The sequence below is a fragment of the Hyla sarda genome, chromosome 5 (assembly GCF_029499605.1).
Source record: "Hyla sarda isolate aHylSar1 chromosome 5, aHylSar1.hap1, whole genome shotgun sequence".
NCBI lineage: Eukaryota > Metazoa > Chordata > Amphibia > Anura > Hylidae > Hyla > Hyla sarda.
In genome coordinates this window covers 124,800,203-124,814,408 of record NC_079193.1, presented here as the reverse complement: position 1 = coordinate 124,814,408, position 14,206 = coordinate 124,800,203, and the positions used below count along the sequence as shown (strand labels likewise).

Here is a 14,206-nt window from a genome sequence, read left to right as displayed (position 1 = left end):
TATATATATATATATATATATACACACAGCAGCCAGTAGTTAAGGGGTTAAAGCATTACAATACAGGAAAGCAATAAGAAAGAACCTTATTTAGGTTATATATGTAGGTGTGGAAAAATGTTGCAAAGTAAGAATGCTTTCAAAGACTTTAAAAGTTTATTTTATTTTAATTAACAAAATACATATAAACACTCAAAAATCCAAGGAAACCAATCCGCACGTTTTATCATATATAACGCTTGACAATGCATTATATATGCTAAAACCGTTATCCTCACCATCCCTGGGGGACGTTTTTGCCCCGAGGGATGGTGAAGTTATAAAGTCCCACCTGGCTGTGGTAGTTTCCTAGGTGGCTCCCGTTGCTCCGCATTGCATCATCGCTCTGCTCCTTAAAGGGGTACTCCTCTGGCCAGCGTTCGGAACTAAATGTTCCAAACACTGTTTTTGAGCTGCTTGGATCGACCATGCCCCCTCAATGCAAGTCAATGGGAAGGAGCGTGGCGACCATCACGCCCCCTCCCATAGACTTGCATTGAGGGGGGGTGACCATGACATCATGAGGGGCGTGGCCAACCCTGCAGTGCGAAAACAGCGTGTATTCACTAAGGATCAACCGATTATCGTTTGGCCGATATTATCAGCCGATATTCCCGATTTTGGACGTTATCGGCAATTACCTTGCAATTACCTTATTATTATCACCTGTTTAGTATACAGGGATGTGGAAATCCTATAGCCCGACGCCCGGGACAAGTAGTTTTGGGCGCCGGGCAGGTGAATTGTTTATAGATTTAGCCCTGTATCGGGCTAGCAGGGACAGACAGACTTCCCCCTTATTTTTCTTTACTGCCGGTGTGAGGCGCAGGAGCCGATGGAAGTCTACACCTCACACCGGGGCTCAGAGTGTATGGAGGGGGCGGCGGCCTCCAGCTGACTGCAGAGCCCCCTTATCTCCCCTCCCGGAGGATGGTCGGAGCTCAGAAGACACAGCAGGGTGAGAGAAAGGATGTAGACAGCTCCGTGCACAGCTCCATCCCCCGCACACAGCTCTATCCCTCCCCCTCCCCCTGATCTGTCTCCCCAGGACCTAATCCACCACGGGGAAGTTGCTTGTTTGCACGGGGAAAACACAGAGCAGGGGGGGGGGGGGGGGGGGGAGGGGGAGGATGGAAATCTCACCTCACACCGGCCGGGACTACAGCTCTGATGTCCACTCATGGCCGGATCAGGTGAGGAGACCGAGAATACAGGCGGCGGCAGGAAGGGTGGTTGTATATGAATGGTGTGAGTGTATGTATGATGTGTGTATATAATGTATGATGGGGGGGCAGCGGCAGGTGTATGTATGATGTGTGCATATGTATGGTGTATATCAGTGTTTCCCAACCAGGGTGCCTCCAGCTGTTGCAAAACTACAACTCCCAGCATGCCCTGGGCATGCTGGGAGTTGTAGTTTTGCAACAGCTGGAGGCACCCTGGTTGGGAAACACTGGTGGATATGTATGGTGTGAGTGTATGTGTGTATGATGTCTATGTGTGATGTGTATGTAATGTATGATGTGTGTATGATGTCTATGTGTGATGTGTGTGTATGTGATGTATGATGTGGGGTGGGCAGCGGCAGGTGTATGTATGATGTGTGCATATGTATGGTGTATATGTATGGTGTGAGTGTATGTGTGTATGATGTCTATGTGTGATGTGTATGTAATGTATGATGTGTGTATGATGTCTGTGTGATGTGTGTATGATGTCTATGTGTGATGTGTGTATGTAATGTATGATGTGTGTATAATGTCTAAGTGTGATGTATGATGTGGGGGGGCAGCGGTGGGTGTATGTATGATGTGTGCATATGTATGGTGTATATGTAGAGTGTGAGTGTATGTGTGTATGTAATGTATAATGTGGGGGGGGCAGTGGCGGGGGTGTGTGTGTATGTATGATATGGGGGCAGTGGCTGGTGCATGTATGATATGTGTATGCATGAATGTTTTGTATAGGAGCGGACTGTCACGTTGGGCATTAGGGCAGTTGTGCCATCTAATTTTATTTATTTTTAGTGGCACCCGCACTAAATTGCACCCCCAGAATCCTGCCCCCTTCATACTCAGCCGACGACCAAGAGCCCCACGGATGCACACAAACGCCCGAACCAAAACTACAACTCCCAGCATGTTGGACCATAACCTAAACTGTAGAACTATAAAGTGCAACATGCTGGGAGTTGTAGTTTTGGTTCGGGTCAGCTGCAGAGCCATAGGCTGCATCAGGGCATGCTGGGTGTTGTAGTTACTAACTGCAATTCCCAGTATTCCTTGACACATCCTATGGCTCTGCAGCTGACACAAACCAAAACTACAACTCCCAGCATGTCCCACAATAACCTTAACTGTACTATACAGTGCAACATGCTGCAACACCCACACAACCATAGGCTGTATCAGGGCATGCTGGGTGTTGTAGTTATCTAGTAACTAAATGCAACTTCCAGCATTTTCTGACACAAAATGCAGCACATAAACTGGAGAAGCAGAACCCCCCCCCCCCCCCAGTAACACATAAGTCCCTATGAAGACTGAAAAATAGTGATTAAAATATTTTAAAAAGTGCGTATACATGTGAATAAGCCCCTTTCCTAATAAAAGTTTCCAATTTTCTTTAACTAAAAATAATGTACAAAAATAAACATAAGTGGTATCGCTACATGTGGAAATGTTCAGACTATTAAAATATGATGTTAATTAAACCGTACGGTGAACGGTGTAAATGTAAATAATAGTCCAGAATTGCTAATTTTTGGTCACTTCACATGATAAATTTTTTATACGGTGATCAAAAAGTTACATCTAGACTTTTCTGGGCTTGTCTCGGGTGTAAGAGGAGCTACAGCTCTCCCGCCGCTAATAGCCTGACATGCTGCGATCGCCTATTAAACCATTAGATCATCGCTGTCAGCAGTGTCTAAAGGATCTTATCCATCCCTGGTGGTCTAGTGGGGGGGGGGGGGGGGGGGGATCAGACTATTTTGGTTGAAATTATTTCATCTACCAGGGCAAGTAGATTTTCTTGAGGGACAAGTAGATTGTGTTCCGCTTTAGTCCCTTGGACAAGTAGTTTTTTTTTACATTTCCACACCCCCCCTTGTATATTTGGTTCACCATTCACCTGACTATAATCCTGAGAATTCCCTCATCTGTGCAAGTGCACCCTGAAGAATTGATGCTGTTTGGAAGGCATAAGGTGGTCACACCAAACATTAAATTGATTTAGATATCTGTTAAGGGTCTATTCACACGTACAGTATTGTGCACAGATTTGATGCGCAGGATTTCAAGCTGTGTTTAGTTTACATTGAAATATGCAGCAGAAAATCCTGAAAATCAAATCTGCGCATCAAATCTGCGCATCAAATCTGCGTAGAATACTGTACGTGTGAATAGACCATAAAGGATAACTCCAGAAAGCACAACTTATCCCCTATCCTAAGGATAGGGGATAAATGTTAGATCATGAGGGGATGATCCATGCAGTTCTATGGCAGAGCCGGAGATTGCTGAAAGCAGCGCTCCGGCTCTGCAATAGAACTGCATGAAGGGGCATGTCGGCCGCAGCTTCCGGTGGTGGTCAAAAATGCCATTTCATGCAGGGAGCCGGAGCTCCATTCGGGAGATGGCGGGGGGCCCATCGGTCGGACCCCCCGCGATCTAACACTTATCCCCTAACCTTAGCATAGGGGATAAGTTGTACATCCCAGGGTTATCCTTTAATTCCATCTGTTAATTCACTTGCGTTTTTATTTGCATTTTTGTTAATTGATTAAAAAAACGATCACCACTTTTATGTTTCGAAGCATTCTTTGCAGTATTTTTTCCACACCTTCAGCACCTCTACTGTACATACACACAAATCTGTTGTCAAAACTCACCTGAGTATCATTTAAATGTAAAATGGTCTTTTTATAGGATATTATATCAAAATCTGTTGCCTTCCAAATGGAATGGTTAAGAAGTTCACCCACTTTCTTCTTACGGGTGATAACAATCAGATACATTCCTGTGAAAAGAAAGTACAACATATTAGAATTTTTTTTATATGAATTAACTTAAGGGTTACCCTTAAAGGGGTTCTCCGCCCATAGACATCTTATCCCCTATCCAAAGGATAGATGTCTGATCTGATGTCTGATCGTGGGGGTCTCCACAATTTGTCCTGCAACAACCGCTTGTCATCAGCTGCACGGAGCAAAAATCGCTCCGTGCTCATGACTCACATCACAGGGGCCGGAGTATTGTGATGTCACGGCCCCGCCCCTCGTGACGTCATGTCCCCACCCACTCAATGCAAATCGCGCTGTGAAGGAGATCACTAAAACGTATGCATACATACAGTTACGCTAAATAGCTAGCAACTTGGACATATGCATACGTCCTAGGGCGGGAAGGGGTTAAACTAAAATATATGCATACATAATATTACGCATTCCAAATGTCTCAAATTAATAAACATGAAATTGCATCCGCTATTAATATTTTTTTCTTCCACTTTGCTGCAGTCTCCCACATACACCAAACAACACTATTCCAGCTTACAGTGGTGTACCTTGTGAGGGTGCAAATCTTTTACATTAAGCACACTCAAACAAGGGAACTATGGGGGAGATTTATTAAAAGCTGTGCAGAGGAGCAGAGAAAAAGTTGCCAAGTTTCCCATGGCAACCAATCAGATTTCTTCTTCTGATTTTTTACAAGACCTCTGCAAAATGAAAGAAGCAATCTGATTGGCTGCTATTGGCAACTGGGCAACTTTTCCTCTGCACAGGTATTGATAAATCTCCCCTTACATCTGTGCAAATCTATGATGTCTACTACTATGTTAATATACACTGCTCAAAAAAACACTTAAACACTTAAACACCACAATGTAACTCCAAATCAATCACACTACTGGGAAATCACACTGTCCACTCAGGAAGCAACATTGATTGACAATCAATTTCACATGCTGATGTGCAAATGGAACAGACAACAGGTCTAATTTTAGGCAATTAGCAAGACACCCCCAATAAAGGAGTGGTTCTGCAGGTGGTGACCACAGACCACTTCTCAGTTCCTATGCTTCCTGGCTGATTTTTTGGTCACTTTTGAATGCTGGCGGTGCTTTCACTCTAGTGGTCACATGAGAATGGGTCTACAACCCACAAAAGTGGCTCAGGTAGTGCAGCTAATCCAGGATGGCACATCAATGCGAGCTGTGGCAAGAAGGTGTGCTGTGTCTGTCAGCGTAGTATCCAGAGCATGGAGGCGCTACCAGAAGACAGGCCAGTGCATCAGGAGACGTGGAGGAGGACGTAGGAGGGCAACAACCCAGCAGCAGGACCACTCCCTCCACCTTTGTGTAAAGAGGAGCACTTCCAAAACCCTACAAAATGACCTCCAGCAGGCCACAAATGTATAAAAAAAACAAAAAAAAAAAACATATATATGAGTCCACTCAAACGGTCAGAAACAGACTGCATGAGGGTGGTATGAGGGCCCGACGTCCACAGGTGGGGGTTGTGCTTACAGCCCAACACTGTGCAGGACGTTTGGCATTTGCCAGAGAACACCAAAATTGACACATTCGCCACTGGCGCCCTGTGCTCTTCACAGATGAAAGCAGGTTCACACTGAGCATGAGTCAGAGAGTCTGGAGACGCCATGAAGAACATTCTGCTGCCTGCAACATCCTCCAGCATGACCGGTTTGGCGGTGGGTCAGTAATGGTGTGGGGTGGCATTTCTTTGGGGGGGGCCGCACAGTCCTCTATGTGCTTGCCAGAGGCAGCCTGACTGCCATTAGGTACCGAGATGAGATCCTCAGACCCATTGTGAGACTATATGCTGGTGCAGTTGGCCCTGGGTTCCTCCTATTGCAAGACAATGCTACAGTTCATGTGGCTGGAGTGTGTCAGCAGTTCCTGCAAGAGGAAGGCATTGAAGCTATGGACTGGCTCGCCCACTCCCCAGACCTGAATCCGATTGAGCACATCTGGGACATCACGTTTTGCTCCATCCACCAATGCCACGTTGCACCACAGATTGTCCAGGAGTTGGCAGATGCTTTAGTCTAGGTCTGGGAGGACATCCCTCAGGAGACCATCCGCGACCTCATCAGGAGAATACCCAGGAGTTGTAGGGAGGTCATACGGGCACGTGGAGGCCACAAACACTACTGAACATCATTTTCACTTGTTTAAGGATATTACATCAAAGTTGGATCAGCCTGCAGTGTGGTTTTCCCATTTTTATTTTGAGTGTGACTCCATATCCAGACCTCCATGGGTTGATAAATTTTATTTCCATTGATAATTTTTGTGTGATTTTGTTGTCAGCACATTCAACTATGTAAAGATGAAAGTATTTCATACAATTAGTTCATTCATTCAGATCTAGGATGTGTTTTTTTTATTTTTTGAGCAGTGTATATCTCTCTAAAAACATATAAAATTTTGGCAATGGATGCTTTAAAGGGGTATTCCAGGAAGAAAAAAAATTATATATCAACTGGCCCCAGAATGTTAAACAGATTTGTAAATTACTTCTATTAAAATGTTAATCCTTCCAATAATTATCAGATGCTTAAGTAGAGTTGTTCTTTTCTGTCTGGCAGCAGTGGCCTCTGCTGTCATCTTTGCTTGTCTCGGGAACTGGAAGTAGAAGAGGTTTGCTATGAGGATTTGCTTCCACTCTGGACAGTTTCCAAGAAAGGCGTCATCAGATAGCACTTAAACAGAAAAGAACAACTCCAAATCAGCAGCTCATAAGTACTGAAAGGATTAAGATTTTTTAATAGAAGTAATTTACAAATCTGCTTAACTTTCTGGAACCAGATGATTATATATATAAATATATAAAGTTTTTTCCTGGATAACCCCTTAAGGACCCAGACCATTTTCCCCTTAAGGACCCATGACGTACTGGTACTTCATGGGGAATTTCGATCCCCGCTGCGCGCGGGCGGGGACCGGGGTGACTGATGATATCGATCAGCAGGCTTCCCCTGCAAATGCCCAGGTCATCGCTGAAAATGGCCAGTGAATTCACACTGGCGATTTGCGCAATTCCGGGTCATACGGGTCTATGCTGACCCGGAAAATAAGGGGGATCGGGACACACCGATCCCCCTGAAGGGATAAGAGTGAGGTGGCACCCATCCTTTCCCTGCTATTGGTGGTATACAAGCGATGACCAATAGCAGATCGGGGGCGGGGGGGGTAACTTTCAGTTTCCCCATTCTGCCCACCCACAATAGGCCGGGATAATGGGGAAACCGACGGGGATTGGCGCCGAAGTCCACCTACCCATCGGCCGCGGCGGAGGCGACGATCGACGGTGGAGATCGGCCGCAGCAGAGGGCAGCGATGCGGCTCCCTGGATCCTACGGAAGCCGGTGAGTTGCCTAGCAACATCTAGAGGGCTACAGTTTGAGACCACTATACTATATCTAAACTGTAGCCCTCCAGATGTTGCAAAACTTTAACTCCCAGCATGCCCAGACAGTTGTTTGGGCATGCTGGGATTAGTAGTTTTGCAACAGCTGGAGGGCTGAAGTTTGAGACCACTATATCCCCAAACAGCTGTTTCTAAACTGTAGCCCTCTAGATCTTGCAAAACTACAACTCCTAGCATGCCCACACAGCTGTTTGCTGTCTTGGCATGCTGGGATTTGTAGTTTTGCAACATCTGGAGGGCCACAATTTGGAGATCACTGTGCAGTGGTCTCTAAACTGTAGCTCTCCAGATGTAGCAAAACTGTAAATCCCAGCATGCCCAAACAGCTGTCTCGGCATGCAGGGAGTTGTAGTTGAGTACCTCCAGCTGTTGCATAACTACATCTCCCAGCATGACCTTCGGTGATCAGTACATGCTGGGAGTTGTAGTTTTGCAACAGCTGGAGGCACACTGGTTGGAAAATACTGAGTTTGGAAAACCTTCAGTTAGGTTCTGTTACCTAACTCAGTATTTTCCAACCAGTGTGCCTCCAGCTGTTGCAAAACTACAACTCCCAGTCAGTGCATGCTGTAGTTGTAGTTTTGAAACTGCTGGAGGTTTGCCCACCCATGTGAATGTATAGGGTACATTCACAAGGGCGAGTTTACAGTAAAATTTCCTGCTTGAAGTTTGAGCTAACTCCTAGCGGGAAACTCCCTGTAAACCCGCGAATGTTCCCTAAAAACACTACACTACCACATAATAAAGGGTAAAACACTACATATAAACGCCCTTACACCACAGCCACTGACTGCCCAGACATGCTGGAAGTTTAGCAACAGCTGGAGGCACCATGTTTGGAATCACTGGCGTAGAATACCCCTATGTCCACCCCTATACAATCCTTAATTTAGTCCTCAAATGCGCATGGCGTTCTCTCACTTCGGAGCCCTGCCGTATTTCAAGGAAACAATTTAGGGCCACATGAGTTATTTCCGTACTCGGGAGAAATTGCAATACAAATTTTGAGGGGTTTTTTCTCCTTTTACCCCTTATGAAAAGGAAAAGTTGAGAGCTACACCAGCCTGTTAGTCTAAAATAAATTTAAAATTTGCAATAACATACTGGTGTTGCCCCATACTTTTTATTTTCACAAGCGATAAAAGGAAAAAAAAGACCCCCAAAATTTGTAACGCAATTTCTCTTGAGCACGGAAATACCCCATATGTGGGTGTAAAATGCTCTGAAAGCGCACAACAAGGCTCAGGAGTGAAAGCACAACATGTACATTTGAGGTCTAAATTGGTGTTTTGCACAGGGGTGGCTGATTTTACAGCAGTTCTGCCATAAACGCAAAGATAAATACCCACATGTGACCCCATTTTTGAAACAAAACCCCTAAATCTTACAAGGAATATTGTGAGCCTTAACACCCCACAGGTGTTTGACAAATTTTTTTTTTTCACTAAAATGCTGGAAAATTTTTCATTTTCACAAGGGAAAATAGGAAAAAAAGCCCCCAAAAGTTTGTAACCCCATTTCTTCTGAGTAAGAACAACCCCATATTTGGATGTAAAGTGCTCTGCAGGTGAACTGCAGTGCTCAGAAGAGCGACATTGGGCTTTTGAAGAGAAAATGTGTCCGGAATTGAAGGCCATGTGTGTTTACAAAGCCCCCGTAGTGCCAAAACAATGGAGACCCCCCCCCCCACCACCACATGTGACTAGATTTTGGAAACTACACCCCTCATGTAATGTAATAAGGGGTACAGTGAGCATTTACGCCCCACAGGTGTCTGACAGATTTTTGGAAAAGTGGTACGTGAAAATATATGTAATTTTTCATTTGCACAGCCTACTGTTCCAAAGATCTGTCAAATGCCAGTGGGGTGAAAATACTCACTGCACCCATTATTAAATTCTGTGAGGCGTGTAGTCTCCAAAATGGGGTCACATGTGGGGGGCAAATTCCACTGTTCTGGCACCATGGGGGGCACTCTCCAAAAGCTCTATGGCGCTCCTCTTCTGAGCATTATAATGCGCCAGGAGAGCACTTGACATCCACACATGGGGTATTTCCATACTCAGAAGAAATGGGGTTACAAATGTTGGGGGTCATTTTGTCCTATTACCCCTTGTAAAAATGTAAAATTTTGGCAAAACACAGTATTTTTATGAAAACATTTTTTTCTCTCATTTACACATCCATCTTTAACAAAGAGTCGTAAAACACCAGTGAGGTGTTAAGGCTCACTGTACCCCTTGTTATGCTCCTTGAGGGGTGTAGTTTCCAAAATAGTATGCCATGTGGTTTTTTGTTGTTGCTGTGCTGGCACCATAGGGGCTTCCTAAATGTGACATGCCCACAAAAACCATTTCAGCTAAATTTGCTTTCCAAAAGCCAAATGTGACTCCTCTTCTGAGCATTGTAGTTCACCCGCAGAGCATTCTACGTCCTAACATGGGGTACTTCCATACTCAGAAGAGGTGGGGTTACAAATTTCGGGGGGCATTTTTACCATTACCTTTTCTAAAAATTGTAAATTTGGGGGAAAAAACTGCACTTTAGTGGAAACTTTTTTTTTTTCATTTACACATCAGACTTTAACGAAAAGTCGTCAAACATCTGTGGGGTGTTAAAGGAGAACTCCGGAATAAAAAAAATTGTCGCCCATACTGCCGGCAGTAAAAAAATGAAGATGTACATACCTTCCTCCGCTACCCCGGGGCCTCCGGTAACCGGTTACGGTCTCCGCCACGATCCACTTCCTGGTTGCCGGTGGACGGATGAATCATACTGTGCTCAGCCAATCACCAGCGAGAGCGAAGTCAGACTAGGCCGGCAATAGGCTGAGCGGCAGTGTGAAAACACCTCAGGACACAAAATTCTTCGCTACACCGGCACCTGCGGCCGGGGCCGAAAACGTCACACTGCCGCTCAGCCTATCGCCGGCCGAGTCAGGACTTCACTGTGGCCGGTGATTGACTGAGCGCAGTAAGACTCTCCGAACACCGGCAACCAGGTAGAGGATCACGGCGGAGGCCGGAGCCGGTTACTGAAGGCCCCGGGGGAGCGTAGGAAGGTATGTACATCTTTATTTTTTTTCTTGCCGGCACTATGGGGAACAATTTTCAGGTTCTGGAGTTCTCCTTTAAGGCTCACTTGTTACGTGCCTTTAGGGGTGTACTTTCCAAAATGGTATGCCATGTGAGGGGTTTTCTGCTGTTCTGGAACCTTAGGGGCTTCCTAAATGTGACATGCCCCCTCCCCCCAAAAAAAAACATTTCATCAAAATTCACTATCCAAAATCCCATTGTTGTTCCTTCCCTTCTGAGCCCTCTACTGCACCCACCGAACACTTGACGTACACATATAAGGTATTTCCTTACTCGAGAGAAATTGGGTTACAAATTTTGGGGGACTTTTTCTCCTATTACCCCTTGCAAAAATTCAAAAACTGGGTCTACAAGAACATGCGAGTGTAAAAAATGAAGATTTTGAATTTTCTCCTTCACTTTGCTGCTATTCCTGTGAAACACCTAAAGGGGTTAACAAACTTACTGAATGTCATTTTGAATACTTTGAGGGGTGCCGTTTTTATAATGGGGTCATTTGTGGGGTATTTCTAATATGAGGGCCCTTCAAATCCACTACAAAACTGAACTGGTCCCTGAAAAAATTCAGATTTAGAAAATTTTGTGAAAAATTGGAAAATTGCTGCTGAAGTTTGAAGCCCTCTGATGTCTTCCAAAAGTAAAAACATGTCAACTTTATGATGCCAACATAAAGTAGACATATTGTATATGTGAATCAATATATAATTTATTTGGTATGTCTAATTATTTGGTTTAAAAAAAATGCAAAATTTTCTATTTTTATATCAAATTTTTGAATTTTTCACCAAGAAATGATGCAAGTATCGACGAAAATTTACCATTCACAAGGTAAAATATGTCACGAAAAAACAATCTCGGAATCAGAATGAAATGCAAAAGCATCCCAGAGTTCTTAATGCTTAAAGTGACAGTGGTCAGATGTGCAAAAAATGGCCGGGTCCTACACTGGAAATTGGCTGGGTCCTTAAGGGGTTAAGGACCAGGGTATTTCTTGCACATCTGACCACTCACACTTTAAGCATTAAAGGGGTACTCCGCCCCTCGACATCTTATCCCCTATCCAAAGGATAGGGGATAAGATGTCAAATCGCCGGGGTCCCGCTGCTGGGGAGCCCCGGGATCCCCACTGTGGCACCCGCTATCATTACTGCACAGAGTGAGTTCGCTCTGTGCGTAATGACGGACGATACAGGGGACGGAGCAGCGTGACGTCAAGGCTCCGCACCTCGTGACATGATCGCAGGGTGCCGCAGCGGGGATCCCGGCGATCTGACATCTTATCCCCTATCCTTTGGATAGGGGATAAGATGTCTAGGGGCGGCGTACCCCTTTAAGAACTCTGGGATGCTTTTACTTTTCATTCTGATTCAGAGAATGTTTTTTCGTGACATATTCTACTTTATGTTAGAGGTAAAAATTTTGTCGATACTTGCATTATTTCTTGGTGAAAAATTCCAAAATTTGATGAAAAGTTTGAACATTTTGCATTTTTTTTAACTTCCCAAATAAATTATATATTGATTCACATATACAATGGGGGAGATTTATCAAATCCTATGCAAAGGAAAAGTTACCCATAGCAACCAATCAAATCGCTTCTTTCATTTTTCAGAGGCCTTTTCAAAAATGAAAGAAGGGAGACGATTGGTTGCTATTGGCAACTGGGCAAATTTTCCTCTGGACAGGTTTTGATCAATCTCCCCCAATATTTATGTTTGCATCTACTTTATGTTTGCATCATAGAGTTGACATGTTTTTACTTTTGGAAGACATCAGAGGGCTTCAAACTTCAGCAGCAATTTTCCAATTTTTCAGCAAATTTTCAAAATCTGAATTTTTCTGGGAACAGTTCAGTTTTGAAGTGGATTTGAGGGTCCTCCATATTAGAAATACCCCGTAAATGACCCCATTAAAAAAAACTGCACCCCTCAAAGTATTCAAAATGACATTCAGTAAGTGTGTTAACCCTTTAGGTGTTTCACAGGAATAGCAGCAAAGTGAAGGAGAAAATTCAAAATCTTCCTTTTTTACACTTGCATGTTCTTGTAGATCCAGTTTTTGAATTTTTACAAAAGGTAAAAGGAGAGACATCTTCCTAAAATTTGTAACCCAATTTTTCTCGAGTAAGGAAATTCCTCTTATGTGTATGTCAAGTGCTCTGTGGATGCACTACAATGCTTAGAAGAGAAGGAGTCACATTTGGGTTTTGGAAAGCAAATTTTGCGGAAATGTTTTTTGGGGGGCATGTCGCATTTAGGAAGCCCCTATAGTGCCAGAACAGCAAAAAAAAAAACAACTCACATGGCATACTATTTTGAAAACGACACCCCTCAAGGAATGTAACAAGGGGTACAGTGAGCCTTAACACCCCACAAGTGTTTGACGACTTTTCGTTAAAGTCAGATGTGTAAATGAATTTTTTTTTCACTAACACACAGTTTTTCCCCCAAATTTTACATTTTTACAAGGGGTTATCGGAGAACATGCCACCCAAAAACTGTAACCCCATTTCTTCTCAGTATGGAAATACCCATGTGTGGACGTCAAGTGCTCTGCTGGCGCATTACAGTGCTCAGAAGAGAAGAAGTGCCATTGTGCTTTTGGAGAGAAAATTTGGTTGGTATACAATTCGGGGGCCTTGTGCGTTTACAAAGCCACCCGTGGTGCCAGAACAGTGGACCCCCCCCCTCCCACATGTGACCCCATTTTGGAGACTACACCCCTCATAGAATTTAATAAGGCTTGCAGTGATTATTTACACCACATTGGCGTTTGACAGATCTTTGGAATAGTGGGCTGTGCAAATGAAAAACTAAATTTTTCATTTTCACGGACCACTGTTCCAAAAATCTGTCAGACACCTGTGGGGCGTAAATGCTCACTGTACCATTTATTACATTACTTGAGGGGTGTAGTTTTCAAAATGGGGTACATGTGTGGGTGGTCCATTGTTCTGGCACTATGGAGGCTTTGTAAAAACACGTGGCCTTCAATTCGGGACAAATTTTCTCTCCAAAAGCCCAATGGCGCTCCTCTTTTGAGCATTGTAGTTCGCCCGCAGAGCATTTTACATCCACATATGAGGTATGCTCTTACTCAGAAGCAATGGGGTTACAAATATTGGTGGGCTTTTTTTTCCCTATTTTTCCTTGTGAAAATTGAAAATTTAGGGTAACACCAGCATTTTAGTTTAAAAAATGTTTTTCTTCATTTTCCCATTCAACTTTAAAGAAAATTTGTCAAACATCTGTGGGGTGTTAAGGCTCACTATACCCCTTGTTACGTTTCGTGATGGGTGTAGTTTTCAAAATGGGGTCACACATAGGTATTTGTTTTTTGGGGTTTATGTCAGAACCACTGTAAAATCAGTCACCCCTGTGGAAATCATCAATTTAGGCCTCAATTGTACATCCTGAACCTTGTTGTGCGTCTGCAGAGCATTTTACACCCACATATGGGGTATTTCCATACTCTGGAGAAATTGCGTAACAATTATTTTTTCCTTTTACCAGGAATGGGGCATGATAGTGTCAATTTTTTTTACACTATCAGGCTGGTGTAGACCCCAACTTTTCCTTTTCATAAGGGGTAAAAGGAGAAAAAGCCTCCCAAAATT

General features: G+C 43.9%; 1 protein-coding gene across 4 annotated transcripts in view; it reads right to left on the bottom strand.

The window, feature by feature from the left end:
* Positions 1–14,206, bottom strand: part of SACM1L (SAC1 like phosphatidylinositide phosphatase) — a 647,794-nt gene that overhangs the window by 474,681 nt on the left and 158,907 nt on the right. For all 4 annotated transcript variants that reach the window (XM_056520232.1, XM_056520231.1, XM_056520230.1 and 1 more), the window contains one exon: positions 3,932–4,059. In XM_056520232.1, the coding sequence (XP_056376207.1) occupies positions 3,932–4,059 (128 nt within the window). The remainder of the gene's footprint in view (positions 1–3,931; positions 4,060–14,206) is intronic.